Below are 15,043 nucleotides of genomic sequence, written 5' to 3'. Positions count from 1 at the left end.
ATCAGTTACTCCTATTCTTCGAGGTGCTCTCTACCCCTCTCAATCTCTATCTGATCTGTTTGCAATATGAAACCTCTTATATTTACCATACAATCTCTTCTCGTTTCTTCAGTAGCGGCTATCTGGCCGATACCCGTCTCTCACGAGCACGGCGATACTGTTCTTTTCATCTCCAAAGATGTACCTTTCTACTGGTACGAACCTGGCGCAAGAAATGTAGGGTCGAACATACATCAAACTCCCTTTCTCTTTGCATCAAATTCTAACAGCACTCCCATTGTACAGGACAGCAGCCAGCTCAATTTGCGCAAGAGTTACACGGAACCAGTGCTTAGCGAAGCATCCAAGAACTCAACCCAGGAAGGCGTTACAAGCGACGATATAATTGAGTACGCTATCGGTTCTACGTGGCAAACAGTTTTCAACAACAACTTGTACCCATGGAAATTCCACCCTCGGGACTGGGATGAGCCGTCCCCAAGCGCGTCAAACACAACATACGTCTCTCGTGTCGATGTCAAACTGCTCAAAGCTGATCAGCCGGATGTCGCCAAGTCTCTCGCTGGAGAGGTCGACGAATCCTACAGCTTGACTTTAACAGAGCAGGGTGTTGCAAGCATCAGCGCGAACACTAGCATCGGAATAGCACGAGGCTTGACGACATTCACACAGCTCTTCTATGCACACTCGAACAAGCAGGATGTGTACACACTTTCGGCGCCTGTGCAGATATTCGACAGTCCGAAGTTCCAGCACCGTGGTATTAATCTCGACACCTCACGAAACTACTTCTCTACGGCCGACGTCAAGCGACAAATCGAGGCGGCTGCTTACAACAAGATGAATCGGTTCCATCTCCACGTAACGGATAGTCAGTCCTGGCCTTTGGAGATACCCTCCATGCCCGAACTCTCCGCGAAAGGAGCGTACCGTCCGGACTTGGTCTACACAGTAAACGACTTCAAGGACTTCCAACGCTACGCAGCGATTCAGGGCGTGCAGATGATCACCGAAATTGACATGCCAGGTCATACTTCAAGCATACACCGTAGCTTCCCTGACCTAATAGCAGCATTTGAGCAACAGCCAGATTGGAACACCTACGCCGCCCAGCCGCCAACCGGCACACTGAAGCTCAATTCCACTGCCGTCTACGACTTCGTCGAAAAGCTATTCAACGACTTGCTACCAAGGGTATTGCCGTACTCAGCGTACTACCACACCGGCGGCGACGAAGTAAACCGAAATGCGTACTTACTCGATGATACTGTCAGGAGCAACGATTCGGCCGTCCTGCAACCTCTTATGCAAATATTCGTCGATAGAGCTCATGACCAGGTACGCGCCGCAGGGCTCACACCTGTTGTATGGGAAGAAATGCTGTTAGAGTGGAACTTGACACTCGGCTCCGACGTGATTGTGCAGTCGTGGCAGAGTGACGAAGCAGTTGCACAAATCACCGCAGCAGGACACAAAGCCTTGGTTGGAAACTACAATTATTGGGTAAGTGAGGCTTCTTTTACAACTACTATAGATAACGACATTTTCTCGTCCACTCTCTTCTCTTCCAACAAATGATAGATCGCGCATACTAATAGATGATAAAAGTACCTCGATTGCGGCAAAGGCCAGTGGCTCAATTTTGATCCTTCGGTCAGCGCCAATTACTGGCCTTACCAGGACTACTGCGCTCCTTTCCATAACTGGCGTCTTATCTACTCGTACGATCCTTTGTCTGGCGTTCCAGCCGAGAACCAGCATCTCGTATTAGGCGGTGAAGCGCATATGTGGGCCGAACAAACCGACCCTGTCAATGTTGATCGCATGATTTGGCCTCGTGCGGCTGCGGCTGCGGAGGTGCTCTGGTCGGGAGCCAAGGACGGGCAGGGGCAGAATAGGAGTCAGATTGATGCAGCGCCTAGGCTGAGTGAGATGAGGGAGAGATTGGTGGCGAAAGGGATTGGTGCTGAGCCGATCCAGATGCCATATTGTACTATGGAGGGGAACGTTTGTCAATTAGGGTTTACTGGGTGAGGCGGAGTGTGGAATATTGAAGGGAGTATAGTACTAAGGAACTCGTTTGTCCTCCTGATGTCACTACTGAAGTAGATGCAACAAACAAGCATGTATTTACGGTATCTGCTCCAGCAGCGACATCATTGGGATAAACAAGCCCCCTCGCAATGGGTAACGAATTGAATCATCGGATTGCATCATATATATTCCTCTCCGCGTTTCCTCAACGCCAAGCGCCCTCAGAGTCCTCACAACCATGATACTGGGTACGTTATCAGAATTCCATGGCATCAGCACCCTCCTCCCTCTCCCTCTTGAGCGCTGGTTTTTCCTCATCCACTAAGCCAGCAACGAATCGCCTGAAGTAATCTACATATGGCTTCAGGCTTGTCTTCTCCCAATCCTGCATCTTCTTATCCGTTTCTTCGCCTGACCAATCATCGATTTCCTGAAGCAATTGAGTGACTGTAGGTACACTCAACGGATCGAATTCTTCCACCTTCGTCGTGTCGATCGGGACACAGACACGACCTGTTCCAGGATGGATTACGAATGGGGATTTGAGCAAATGATTTAGCTTCTTGGAGACTTCGGCATCGAGACGGGGGTATGTGTATTCTAAGATGATGTCTTGTTTGGCTTCGCGAAGGTCCTTGGGTGACTTTGACAAGGCACCGGATTTTGCCAACGCGTCGATGTCGGCCCATTTCGATGCGCTAGGGCGGGAGGGCGCAGAGTCCCACTTCTTCTGCAATGCAGCCTTCAGGGTAGGGTCTGGGATGAGGTTGAGAAGGTGTGCGGCCTTTTCTTCTGTTGCCCACGGATCTTGTTCAGCAAGAATGGTGGTTTGGAAGTGTTCTTTCAGGATGTCCAGACTACGCTCTAGATGGGGGTGTAGTGGTCGCCATGCATGTACTCTTTTGCCGCCTTGATCTCCTCCCTTGAGCAACTCGAGATAGCTGGCCACTGAGCGGCGCTTCTGGTCGTCCATTTCTCGTGCACGCTTGTCACAAACCCAAGCGTGGGCTCCTCGACGACCGGAGTACACCCAGAGAATGTGTTTGAACCCAAAGTCTTCCCGTAAAGCAACGTCGATGGTCTTGATGGCCATTGTGATGAAGCCCCAGCACTTCAGACAAATGTTCGCACCCGTGCAACATGTCCTGATATCATCGTAATCCGTCATATCGATATCGAACACCAACTCTTTCATCAACGGGCGGAATGAGCTCGCTTTCCGCAGTGTCTTCCTGTCTCGCGGGTTCGTGCTGTACATGGGACCGATTTCGAAACGCGAGGGCAGCATGTTTATGCATTGCTTCCGTAGTAGATCGGCTGTTGGGAACGATTGGTATCGTAGGTATGCGTCGTTGGGTAGGGTGAAGGCGAATTCGCGGTGTGCAAAGTCATTGGTAGGTGTTGCGGAATGGTTCAGCCATTGGAAGAGAGGGCGGAAAGGGAACAGACGTTGGTAGAAGGCACGCATGACGTCTGGATCGGAGAATGATGATTTGGATGTGATCTTGCTATATCGATATCAGCGGTGGCCATGGATGTAACACTTCGACAGGTGGGGCGTACATTGGTGCGGGTTGTGAGGCATCCTCTTGCGACGTGGGTGCCGGCGCACTCGAAGCAAATTCTTCGTCTGAATCTTCATCGTCGAAGAGCTCTTCGAGGCTTGCTTTGGACTTGTCTGCCGCGGCAGGCGTGGGTGCGTCGTCCATTGCGACATCTTGCGTCTCTGGTTCTATTTTAATAGCGTCGCCTTGGGACGGCGCCGCTGAGGACTCCTCTGCAGGCGTAGACTCTGGCGTAGTTGAATGTGGCATCTCGGAAGTCATGCGATTAGATTTCGGCGTATATGTGGTGAGGACGCGTACGCTGGCAATGAAAGAGTTGGTCGACGCGTTCGCGTATAGTGGCCGCGGGCGCGTTCGAGGTGTAGGGGTACCCTTGTCTAGTGTCCCCCATTGCTTCCTCATTTGGGTCACCCTCCCTCGTCATATCGCGTCAACTTCCAAGCAAACATTCTCCACCTTGCTCAAACCTCAGGGCATGAACCCCGACAACAAGAACTGTTCCGCGACTGATGGCGGAGGAGGAGGACACTGTGTCCGGCGAAGGGTGGATATCGGATGACAGCAGCTTCTATGGTGTGTACTTGATATATTCCGTACTGGGACATGTCACAGCCGCACCTGACTAACAATTGGACCAAGGTGATGAAGCTGAGCAACAACATCAACTAAGGCTATGCGAAAACTTCAAGCACGAACCTTTCTGGCATGCACATCGGAAGGATCTTAATGTGATCACGATGGCAGCCAGAGCACCAATACCACTATCTGATAAGGCGACTTCAGGTACAGAGACTGCAGTGAAAGACACCAGCTTCAACATGTCGGGTGTCGACCGCAAAGCTATGGAGCAGGAGCGACTTGCGCGATCAGGCAAACGGAAGCGAGAGCTCTCACCCATACCGTCACACGAACTGTTCAATCCTCTAGAAGGTCAGAAGGATGCATGGCAACTGGGCGAGCCTGTCGATGACTTCGTCAGACGCCTTCCTCCATATAATACAGCCATCACTACATTCCCTTGGATCTGGGCCGCTAATCCACATCGCAATCCTCGCGACAAGTCACCTTCGCCTTGTGTTGAAGACTTCACATCGCGTGGCATGGACTTACTTGAGCAGTCGCTTCAGACTCGCCGTGATATCCAGATGGAAGGGGCCAGAGGACCGAGAGGTATGGTGACTAAACAGCTCAATCAAGAGAGTAAGGCTCTACAGGGACGGATTTCAAGCCTTGCAAACGAGACAAACGTTCTTTCCGGAAAGGTATAATCAGCTGGATAATCCGTGCAACCGCCCACTCGTATGACTGACCCAGACTAGTGGATGTTATTCCCGAAATCAGTAGACGTTACACGGGTTTGGAAGCAAGTCGTTGCAAACGTGATTGACAATCGACTTGGTTGTACCTGTAAGGTCGCTACCGACGATGGCAAAGAAGAGCGACTGAGTGAGTTCCATTTGTAATCTGCAGTGCACAGGTACTGACTCAGAAATACCAGTCTGTGTATACACAAAGGACTTCCAGGACGCTGACGACGTATTGCGAGTACTCCATGAACTTGAAAACATGGGTCTCCTGAACGGTGGCAGAACCATCTATTACAAACCAGATGCATACACTTATCTGAATCTCGTCCGCGATACAGCCGTAGAATATGGCCTACAAGCGAGTCTTTACAACTCTCGGTCTTTGTTGGCGGCTAACAAGGTGCCGAAGTCAGCATTGCTGGCCCAGAAGAAGCAGTCGACCCTGAGCGGTTTTCTTTAAGTGGGCATTGACGGCTATAGTGCTACTTGGGGATGAGATCAACAGCAACAACCAACTAAGGGATGTTGGAGAAGATACAAGTTTTACGTACTCACTCTAAGGTGTGTTTCAATTGCAGCACAATATCCAGTAATAAATCTCATCACGCTGTTCTCACCCGTAGCATCGTCACCGCGATTGGTGGCGGCTACGTCCTCTGGTCGGTCTCAAAAAGGCTGTTCACAGACAAACAAGTACGCGTGAGGCATGCGGTTATACCTGTCGACGCTGATCTCCGAGCCGCTCCCGGAAGCAACAGCGCATTTGATATGCCAACGAGACTGCAACTAAGACCGTTGCGTACCATGCTGAGCAATATACCCTTCAACCACTCGAAGCAAACGTAAGCAAAATTCATCTCCGGTGTTGCAGCGCAGCTGCATGGTCTTTACCGCTACACTGAATAGCCCGTAGGCGCATGCAGCCAATGTAGAGGCGTTTCGGCGCATCGTGTCTGCAAAGTCTACTGGCCGCCAGAGCCAGTTGAGAGTAGTTGTCGTTCTGCGACGTACGTGGTGTTGGCGCGCTACTGAAAATTCCAGAACCCGTGAGGCGTCGAGTTTCCGTTACTCGATAGTTACCTTGAGGACAGGGCTTCGACCGCCGTAGTTCGCCGCTTGCGGTGGACGACTTCTACCGACGATCACAACATGTCAGAATATCGGAACACTCCGAAACCACATTTTGGCCATCTCTTCACTTTTCTACATATTCGCGTCTTTCGAGATTCCGATACGGTGTCTGAGTATGTTCATCCTTCTATAAAAGAGGTAGGCGGGACAACGGATGCAGAAAAGACCCGGGCGCATTCTGGTTCTCGGCTGATTATATGGCCATCGGCCAGCCCCGAGAATTGCAAGGGCGTCCATATTGGACTAGCCTGGCTGGTATCAGTTCCGGCATATTGTGTTTCCCTTACTCGATTTCAATCGAGTAATGGGAAGATCGTGTTGGGAGGTACGCTGGCTGACATACGTTTAGCTTCTCCGGACAGAACCGGGCCTTACTCCGATATCCTCAGAACTCGCACCTCTTGTCCACCAACGAGCATCACGACATCAACAGTCCTTCTTACCTAACCTTCAGAATGGAATCTCCAGGGAAGCAGTGAATAATATATGGTAGACGTTCGAGATCCCAGAGGTATGATGCTCAGCCGTTGGCCCTGCGTTAGTTCGGGGGCTCTAATCGCGCGATCTACTGTGCGCCTATCGCATGCAGCTAAATCCTTGCAGCTGCTTATCAGTGACATACGCACGGTCCCCCAACACCATCTAAGACGTGCAGCAACAGGGTGAGGAAGTTTGCCGATTTCAACATTTGACCAGGTTCTCAAGATAATTTTTCATAAGCATATATGGCTGAGCAAAGCAGTTTTCATTACGTGCGATTTGCACAGCAGAGATAGTGTGTTACCGATCATGAGAGTAGAACGCAGCACCATGGCCAACAGACTCGTATCTACACTAGATCGACCAACGGGAGACAGGGTCGAGATGCATGGCTAAGGCGGCCACGATAGCCTACCTCCACACTAGTTACTCGATAGAATCGAGCAACGTGTATTTCAGGGTTCGCCGATGCTCCACAGTCCCCTGACGCCATGTTAGCCAGTCCCAGATTCTGGCTACAATGCTCCGAGAATATCTTTGGTCTGGCCCCTACCAACGGGTAGATAAGAGGCTGTACCCCAGGTTTTGGCGTTTTTGGTAATCAGTCACCCAAAGAATTTCTTCCGTTACACGTCTTCAGTGTTTGAAATTACCACTTCCCTTTTTCTCTACGAGAGCCGAACCACATTCCTCTTTGACAGTTGTTAGGCGCAACACCAAACGTGCCTTATCAACGCTTATCTGCAGCTCACCCGGAAACGCCCACGCCCTCTTCCCCGCGTTTGCCGAGTTCGGGGCTTGTTACTGTATATAGCTCTTGCTGTTAGCACGGACTTGAGCACTTGAGCACTGCTTTACCTGGTCTTTTACGTCCTTCTCGTCTTCTCGCAGTCAAAAACATATACAACTTGTCATCATGGCTCCACACGCAACCACACCTCCACCTGTTTCGCACGAGCAACCCGTTCAAGCTATCACAGTTCTTGCTTCCTCGAGAGCAGTCGTTGCTGGTCGGTTGACTGAGGCTACCATCGTTGTATCAAACCATACAGGGAAGATCACATCCATCTTCCATTCAGTACTTCCCCCTACAGACTTCCCCGAAGGCACATCGTATACAGACTACTCGCCAAATATCCTACTACCTGGTCTTGTTGATGCTCATGTCCACCTCAACGAGCCTGGCCGAACGGAGTGGGAAGGCTTCTGGACTGGTACCCGTGCTGCAGCATTCGGTGGTGTCACAACTGTCATTGACATGCCTCTGAACGCTATCCCTCCTACGACGACCGTTGAGAATCTCAAGATCAAATGCGAGGCATCACAAGGGAAATGCTGGGTCGATGTTGGCTTCTATGGAGGTGTCATCCCTGGTAACTCGGGTGATCTGAAAGCTCTAGTCAAGGAGGGTGTTCGTGGCTTCAAGGGCTTCTTGTGCGACAGTGGCGTAAGTACCTATACCTCAATATTCCAAAAACACGTGACACTAACATATGTATAGGTCGAAGAGTTCCCTGCCGTTTCATCTGTAGACATCGAAAAGGCCCTCCTCGAACTCAAAGACTCAGCAACAACACTAATGTTCCACGCCGAAATGATCCCACCCATCTCCGACTCTGTAGGCGACGACATCCAACGTTCTAACCCCCCTCTTGCCCCTAAAGGCCCTCTAACCTCCTACGACACATTCCTCCAATCCCGCCCCCCATCATTCGAGATCTGCGCCGTAGCCGAAATTCTCTCATTAGCGCATCTCGCTCCTGAGCTCCAACTCCACATCGTCCATCTCTCTGCCATAGAAGCCATCCCCATGCTACGCAAAGCACGTGCCGATGGCATAAAAATCACAGCAGAGACTTGTTTCCACTACCTTGCCCTTGCGGCAGAAGGTATTCAAGAAGGCGACACACGACACAAGTGCTGCCCGCCCATCCGTTCCCAATCGAACCAAGACGGTCTGTGGGAGGAACTTCTCCAAGACACAGCTGATGGCGTCATTCAAACAGTCGTCTCAGACCACTCTCCTTGCACCCCAGAGATCAAACTCCTTCCCTCACATCTTGCGCCAAAGAAGCCGTCTCCTCGCAAGGAGGGTCACGCGAAAGACTGTGATTCGTGCGAGAGCAGCGAGGGCGAGATGGAAGGACCGGAAGAGAAGGGTGACTTCTTCGGCGCCTGGGGCGGCATCTCGAGTGTGGGGCTCGGCCTACCCATTCTATGGACCGAAGGCACAAAGCGCAACCCTGACTTCAGTGTTGAGGAGATTGTTCGCTGGTGCTGCAAAAACACGGCGAAGCAAGTTGGCCTTGAGAAGAGCAAGGGTGATATTGGTGTGGGCTTTGATGCTGATATCGTTGTTTTTGACGATGAAGCCGAGTTCTTGGTCGAGCCAAACACCATGCTGTTCCGTAACAAGGTCTCACCATACGAGAACAAGACGCTCAAGGGTGTTGTAAGGGAGACTTGGCTACGTGGCCAGCGTGTCTTCACGAGGGCAGAGGGATTTCAAGAGAAATCTGGTCCACAGGGCAAGTTGCTGCTTGAACCAAGGAAAATGGACGCTTAGGTTAAGAAGAATGGCTGAAGGGTAGTCTGTTCAATTTCTCGTTGTCGTTATGGGAAGCATGGTGCATACATATACATGGGACACTGCATACAGCACGCAGTGCTTGACATCTCTTTTCTCTTTATTGCATAGAAGGCGTTTTACTATTGAGGGTATGCCAGAACAAATCCTTCATGATTCCACATATTTTCAATTCGAAACAAGCTGAAAGAAGACTACTGCAATTCTTCCCTGTGAACTCCATGTCACACAACACCAGCTAAGCTAGCAACAAGCGGTGTACCCTGAAATGTCCCACGTCCCGACAAGCACGAATATACTGTGAATGACAGCCCACTTCCCATGCATAGTATAACACAAACCTTCCATCTCTTGCATATGTATGTCTTGAAATGAGACCAAGCCACCCGAAAAGATGATTTACAAATACTTCTTGGGAGCACCACCACGCCTCTTCTTGTACACAATATAAGCACCCACAATCATAATTTGAACAGCGACCGCAATGAAAAAGAATGTAGTCATGCTGGGTCCACTCTTTGTGACAACTGTGATGTTGCGTTAGCTTAATCCCTCTTTCGAATCGTACGAGCCCAGAGTTCTTTACTTACCGTCACCCATCATGCCGGGTAAGCTCTGCATGACATTGCCGTGGTTCCTGTCCAGCGCGAGATGGATCTGGCTCATGAAGTCCTTGAAGTCCTTGTTCTCCAAGTCTCGCAGTATCTGCATGGTTGTTCGCTCGACCTTTTCTACGTTGCGAATCGTGGCAGCGCCGCGGTCGTCGATGGGTACGATGCGGTGCATGAGCTCGTTCCAGCGCTCGTCGTTCTGCTTTTGGATTCTCTCGACCGTCTCAGCGATTTCGAAGACGCGGTTGTTGATGATCTGGATACGGTTGTGGAGGTCGGCAAACTGGTCTTGCTGCGAGCGGATGTTGCCTGCCAGGACGTCTTCGAGCATCTTTGGGATGTCGTTCTGCGAGGTGGAGGAGCCGTAGTTTTGTTGTGCTTGGTTCTGCTTGTGCGTCTGCTGCTCGTGACCTTGTTGGACAGCACGATCCTGCTGCTGCTGGTGGTTTTGCTGGGAGTTGATGTAGTCCTTCTTCTTCAAGTTGGGCTCTTCGCGCGCGTAGGAGTTGGTAGTAGACACGATAAACTTGTGAACTTCGAAAGAGTCGGGGTTCTCGGCGGAGGAGGCGCTTACACCGAAGTAGTAGCCTTCAGGAAGTGCAACCTAGAAAGACAGTCAGTGACGTGTATCTTGGGGGACGGAGGATAGAAGCATACCTTATCGGTCTTGAAGCATGTCTGCCCGTCTACAATGACCTCGAGGAAGCCCTCTGCGTGATGCAGCTTGATGGGGGTAAGTTCTCCACGGTTCCTGTATGCGTAGTCGCATTTACCAAAGGCCAGCGTGTCTGGATCAGGGTGAGACCTAATGTCCTTGGTTCCATCATTCAAGAAACCGCGGACAGAGCCTCCGTGCCCTTCGTACTGGTCTACGAGCAGTACTAGACCATCGAACTTGGGCGCGGTGAACACGCTCGCTGGCGTCTCATGCGCTTGTGAGTCCCTCACATACCACATCTGGAGATTACCACCTCCACGCTCCATACCAGTCGCTCTAAAGTCCAACTCAGCTGTCCAATCGCCTTTGTGGTGTAGCGGGTCCTGAGCCCATATTGAACCGCGCTTGCCTCCTGGGTAAGGGGGTGTAAGGATAACTCTGTCGGAGAGTACCTGCGGCACATAGTCGTCTGCGCCCTGAATGACAAAGTGGGGAACGGAACGAAGATCGGGCGATATGTAAACACCTGCTTTCTGGCCAAAGCTTAGGTTGTCTATGACATACTGGGCGTATGCTGGGGAGAGAGCGAGGGTGGACCAGGCAATGGTTCGCAGCGATTGCGATGTGATGTGCATGTTGGTGGGGCGCGACGCGCTGCTCGTGTCGACGATGAAGTTCGAGTCTGGTAGCGATTGATGGTTCGACTATGTGCAGAAGTAGTCTTGATCTACCTGAAGTCCTGTTAGGGGTTGCCAAGTTAGGTCCATGATATCGATCGAACGCACCTCCTGCTTGACCACTAGTTCACCTGCGTCGCAATGCTCCACGCGACAAGCGTAATACAATTAGTCGGGATAGAAAGAAACAACCGGGTATCACGAAACGATGACAATGCACAAGAAGAGAAGAACTACCACCAGATGGGCAGGTACGCAACTTAATTAGAGATGGAGGAGCTTATGGACAGCTGTGCTTAAGACGGGACTACCTATGACATTGATTGGGTGGTCTATGCGCGGACATACTGTGACAACTGTAAGAGCCACCGTCTAACATGAGACGTCAAGCCCACGAAGATAGTCGACCTGTGGATACAGAGACGGCGAAATGTTTCAAGCGATGCACAAAGAACCGAGAATAGAGTCGCAAAAGGGTCTACTGTGCGAGAAACAGCGATGCGGAGGTTTGGCTTGGCGGTTGCTCTGCGTCGGGGATTGTGATTCGCCGGCTACCATTTTCTCCATCGTCGTCTACCTCATCACCGAGCTCTCATCCGCCATCGTCGCCGCCTAGACGTCTCACGCACCCCACGCCAGCCCCTCACCTTTACCGCCAACATGTCTGCACCGGATCCAAAGGAAGCCTGGTCGCGCATCCAGAATGAACTCACACGACGAAGCGCTCGATTCGGCGGCGCGGGCGGCGGCGGACCACCGAAGGGTGTCTTTGGAGGAATCGGAGGGCTGATACTCATCGGTGGCGGAATATGGATGGCCAACAACGCCCTGTTCAACGGTAAGCCCTGCTTTGTCGAGGCCTCTAATTAGGCACTTCCGACTTTCCATGAGCCCGAATCGTACTAACTCACCACAGTCGATGGTGGCCACCGAGCAATCAAGTATACCCGAGTAGGCGGCGTTCAGAAGGAAATCTACAGCGAAGGAACCCACTTCCGAATTCCATGGTTCGAGACTCCCATCACCTACGACGTGCGCGCCAAACCACGAAACGTCGCTTCCCTTACCGGCACCAAGGACTTGCAGATGGTCAATATAACCTGCCGTGTACTCTCAAGACCGCGGGTGGAGTCTTTACCGCAGATCTACAGGACACTGGGTACCGACTACGATGAGCGCGTCCTGCCATCCATCGTCAACGAGGTCCTCAAGAGCGTGGTGGCGCAATTCAATGCTAGTCAACTCATCACACAGCGTGAGAACGTCAGTAGGTTGGTACGAGACAACCTAGTCCGGAGAGCAGCGAGGTTCAACATCATGTTGGACGACGTTTCCCTGACAGTAAGCCCTCACCTATGCATCCTTCTTACCCCGCATCTTCTGACCATGCTTAGCACCTCGCCTTCTCTCCCGAGTTCACCGCCGCCGTAGAAGCCAAGCAAGTCGCTCAGCAAGAGGCCCAGCGTGCCGCTTTCGTCGTTGACAAGGCCCGCCAAGAGAAGCAAGCCACCGTCGTTCGCGCCCAGGGTGAGGCCCGCTCCGCCGAGCTGATTGGTGACGCCATCAAGAAGAGCAGGAGTTATGTCGACCTTAGGGAGTTCGAGAACGCAAGGAATATCGCACAGATCCTGCAACAGAGCAGCAATAAGGTCTACCTTGACAGCAAGGGTCTTGGTCTGGACATCAGCCAAACCTCGGCGGACAAGGAGCAGAGGGCGAACAGGAAGTAAGAGGATGTGGCGGAGAGTGTCTCCAAAGAATACTTTTCCAAAAACCAACATCGTGTATAAATATATTTGGGAAAAGCGAGGTGCAAGCGTGCAAGTGTGTAGCTTTCCACTCATGACGAATAACAACAAAGTACTCCAAACTCAAACCATGATACATTTTGAATAACTTGCTAACGCCCTCTGAGCGCAAAGTACCAAAGATAGACACAGTTAGTCGAGTATGCGATTCTAGTACAATAACAGGAGATGAGAGGACGTGTTCAAGGTGATGATATTAATGCGCAAATACTATGTAGGGGTATCTCTATGCTTCCTCCTCCAGTACGGTCTTCCTCTTCTTTTCCATGTGCTCTTCTTCTTCTTCCCCTTCATCAGTAGATTTGGTCGCGTCCACACCATCCCCACCCTCAACCTCATCGATTGCTCTCTTCCTCTTCTCAGTCCTCGTTACTTCCTCGCCAGCCGACTTCTCAGTAACGAACAGCGTACTGGCCGTCTCCTTCACATTACTAATCTGCTCGCTCACTTCCGCTTCCACCTCATCCTCTTCCTCATCGACCAGCCCCAGATCAACTGTATTCTTATCTGGATCCTCGAGCGCAAGCTGAATCTTTTCCAGTCCCATATCGTCACCCTCTAGCGTCTCACTGATCTCCGGATCTATCCACCCCTCCGTATAACTGCCTCCAAAATCAATGATCCAAAGCTCGTCGTGAGCGTCCACCATGAAGTTATCCGCTTTCGCATCACCCCATATAATGTCGTTGTCGTGAAGTAGCGATATGTACTCTGCACTCTTCTTGCTCCAAACGCGCCGCTTCTCCTCATCTACTGAAGACTTGAGCAGCTTTGTCAATGGCGTCGGTGTCTCGATGTTCTCTAGCAAGAGGCCCATTACTTCTGTCTTGCTGTTGCCCAGAGCGACGAAGCCGCGTAGGCGGGGGAACTTGATGTCGAGATTCAATTTCTCCATTTTCCGCAGGATCTGTATTTCGCGCTTCACAGAGTCGGGTTGGTCGGATACTACGGGTTTGAAAAAATATGTTTCGCTGCTCTCGTTATGCAGAACTTGACCTGGATGGGCGGGTGGAGGCATGCTGACTTCGGATTGGACGGTTAGGTCGTTTGCATTGTGCCAGGGAAGTTTGTAGTCTTGCATGTATTTTGGGACTTTCATGCGAGGTACGAGGTCTTCGATTCTGGCTTCTAGATCGGTTGTTGTTTCTAGGAGTGTTGGGGAGAGCTCTCCCTTTGCGATCTTCAAAGTGTAGAAATAGGTTGGGCCGTGGTACCATTCGTAGAGTGTTGATTCTTCTGGTTCGCGGTTCGGCGGCGCGGAGGTTTGCGTGATGTCGGAGAAGGAGGCGAGGATCCAGTTTCGCAGTTCGACGCCTGCACTGGCGGAGTCTTGGTCGGCGTCTTCTCCTGCTTCTTCGATGTTTTCTGGTGTGTATTCACCATCATCTGGTACATACTCGTCGTCGGCCGAGACGTCCACCCCGCTGTCCTTTCCCTCCGAGCCTTCTCGGTCTTTATTCTTGTTATTCTTCTTATGATGGACTTTCGCTTCTCGCTCTTCAGCTAACTCCTCCTCACGCTCCTCGGCTTCGCGGAGTGCGGAGACCAATTCGAGATACTTGTAGTAGAGAGGCTTCTCGCTGGATTTCTGGAGCGTTTTGGGATCAACAGTGACGTGGAAGCGGACATCGTTGATGAGAGCAGTTAAAGCGCAGCTATCGTCCTCGTCGTAGGAAAAGTGTAGAGTGTAGGCTTTGTTGGCAGTAGTGGTTTGAGTCATTGCTTCACGAACAATGAGATTGTAAGTAACAGACGTATTGCAAGAATGGGTAGAGATGGGCTATAATGCGAACGTCGGGAGACTACATCTATACCTTCCATGCAACAGCCCACGCCTACAATCCTACCCCTGCGCCGACATCATCGCTATGGCAGATCGCCGACCTAATCGCAAAGTAAATGCCATGCCACACTTTAGGGGGACTTCATCTGGCCCATGCATCTACATCATAGATATCGTCCTGATCTGCAGGTACGATCGAGATAGTGGAGCAATAGCATCGTCAGCAGGAGTGCTAAGTGGCTGGAAGGCACGGAAGGGTCGATAGATCCGATTTGAATCGAGTTAAGGGTATCGATCTGAAACTGTATGAAATTGACAAGGTTGGGGGGAAAGGAATCGGGATTGGCGCGTCGCGAACGCGTCCACGCGCGATGTCGTGACGTCAAAGAAAGTGCTGGGACG

General features: G+C 51.3%; 7 protein-coding genes across 7 annotated transcripts; 4 read left to right on the top strand and 3 right to left on the bottom strand.

Annotated features, from left to right (window-relative positions):
- Positions 1-66: 66 nt before the first annotated feature.
- Positions 67-2,034, top strand: AA0111_g8777 (Beta-hexosaminidase; the record flags this gene model as incomplete). Its single annotated transcript, XM_028655261.1, has 2 exons — positions 67-1,503; positions 1,609-2,034. 2 exons carry the CDS (start codon positions 67-69, stop codon positions 2,032-2,034), a joined length of 1,863 nt encoding a protein of 620 aa, XP_028503508.1.
- Positions 2,035-2,290: 256 nt separating this feature from the next.
- Positions 2,291-4,001, bottom strand: AA0111_g8776 (DNA primase small subunit; the record flags this gene model as incomplete). The annotated part of the gene is made up of 2 exons (XM_028655260.1): positions 2,291-3,542; positions 3,598-4,001. 2 exons carry the CDS (start codon positions 3,999-4,001, stop codon positions 2,291-2,293), a joined length of 1,656 nt encoding a protein of 551 aa, XP_028503533.1.
- A 335-nt stretch (positions 4,002-4,336) lies between these two features.
- On the top strand, positions 4,337-5,366 carry AA0111_g8775 (hypothetical protein; the record flags this gene model as incomplete). The annotated part of the gene is made up of 3 exons (XM_028655259.1): positions 4,337-4,861; positions 4,919-5,045; positions 5,098-5,366. The coding sequence occupies 3 exons, from the start codon at positions 4,337-4,339 to the stop codon at positions 5,364-5,366; spliced, it is 921 nt and encodes a 306-aa protein (XP_028503532.1).
- A 2,067-nt stretch (positions 5,367-7,433) lies between these two features.
- Positions 7,434-9,083, top strand: AA0111_g8774 (Allantoinase; the record flags this gene model as incomplete). Its single annotated transcript, XM_028655258.1, has 2 exons — positions 7,434-7,964; positions 8,019-9,083. The coding sequence occupies 2 exons, from the start codon at positions 7,434-7,436 to the stop codon at positions 9,081-9,083; spliced, it is 1,596 nt and encodes a 531-aa protein (XP_028503526.1).
- A 420-nt stretch (positions 9,084-9,503) lies between these two features.
- Positions 9,504-11,008, bottom strand: AA0111_g8773 (hypothetical protein; the record flags this gene model as incomplete). The annotated part of the gene is made up of 3 exons (XM_028655257.1): positions 9,504-9,631; positions 9,695-10,319; positions 10,373-11,008. The coding sequence occupies 3 exons, from the start codon at positions 11,006-11,008 to the stop codon at positions 9,504-9,506; spliced, it is 1,389 nt and encodes a 462-aa protein (XP_028503531.1).
- Positions 11,009-11,710: 702 nt separating this feature from the next.
- On the top strand, positions 11,711-12,780 carry AA0111_g8772 (Prohibitin-2; the record flags this gene model as incomplete). The annotated part of the gene is made up of 3 exons (XM_028655256.1): positions 11,711-11,888; positions 11,967-12,391; positions 12,445-12,780. The coding sequence occupies 3 exons, from the start codon at positions 11,711-11,713 to the stop codon at positions 12,778-12,780; spliced, it is 939 nt and encodes a 312-aa protein (XP_028503530.1).
- A 304-nt stretch (positions 12,781-13,084) lies between these two features.
- AA0111_g8771 (hypothetical protein) lies at positions 13,085-14,578 on the bottom strand (the record flags this gene model as incomplete). The annotated part of the gene is made up of 1 exon (XM_028655255.1): positions 13,085-14,578. One exon carries the CDS (start codon positions 14,576-14,578, stop codon positions 13,085-13,087), a length of 1,494 nt encoding a protein of 497 aa, XP_028503507.1.
- Positions 14,579-15,043: the final 465 nt, after the last annotated feature.

Source organism: Alternaria arborescens (assembly GCF_004154835.1).
Source record: "Alternaria arborescens strain FERA 675 chromosome Unknown contig_23, whole genome shotgun sequence".
Taxonomy (NCBI): Eukaryota; Fungi; Ascomycota; class Dothideomycetes; order Pleosporales; family Pleosporaceae; genus Alternaria; species Alternaria arborescens.
The sequence above is the reverse complement of the archived record's forward strand: the minus strand, read 5'-3'. Positions and strand labels throughout refer to the sequence as shown.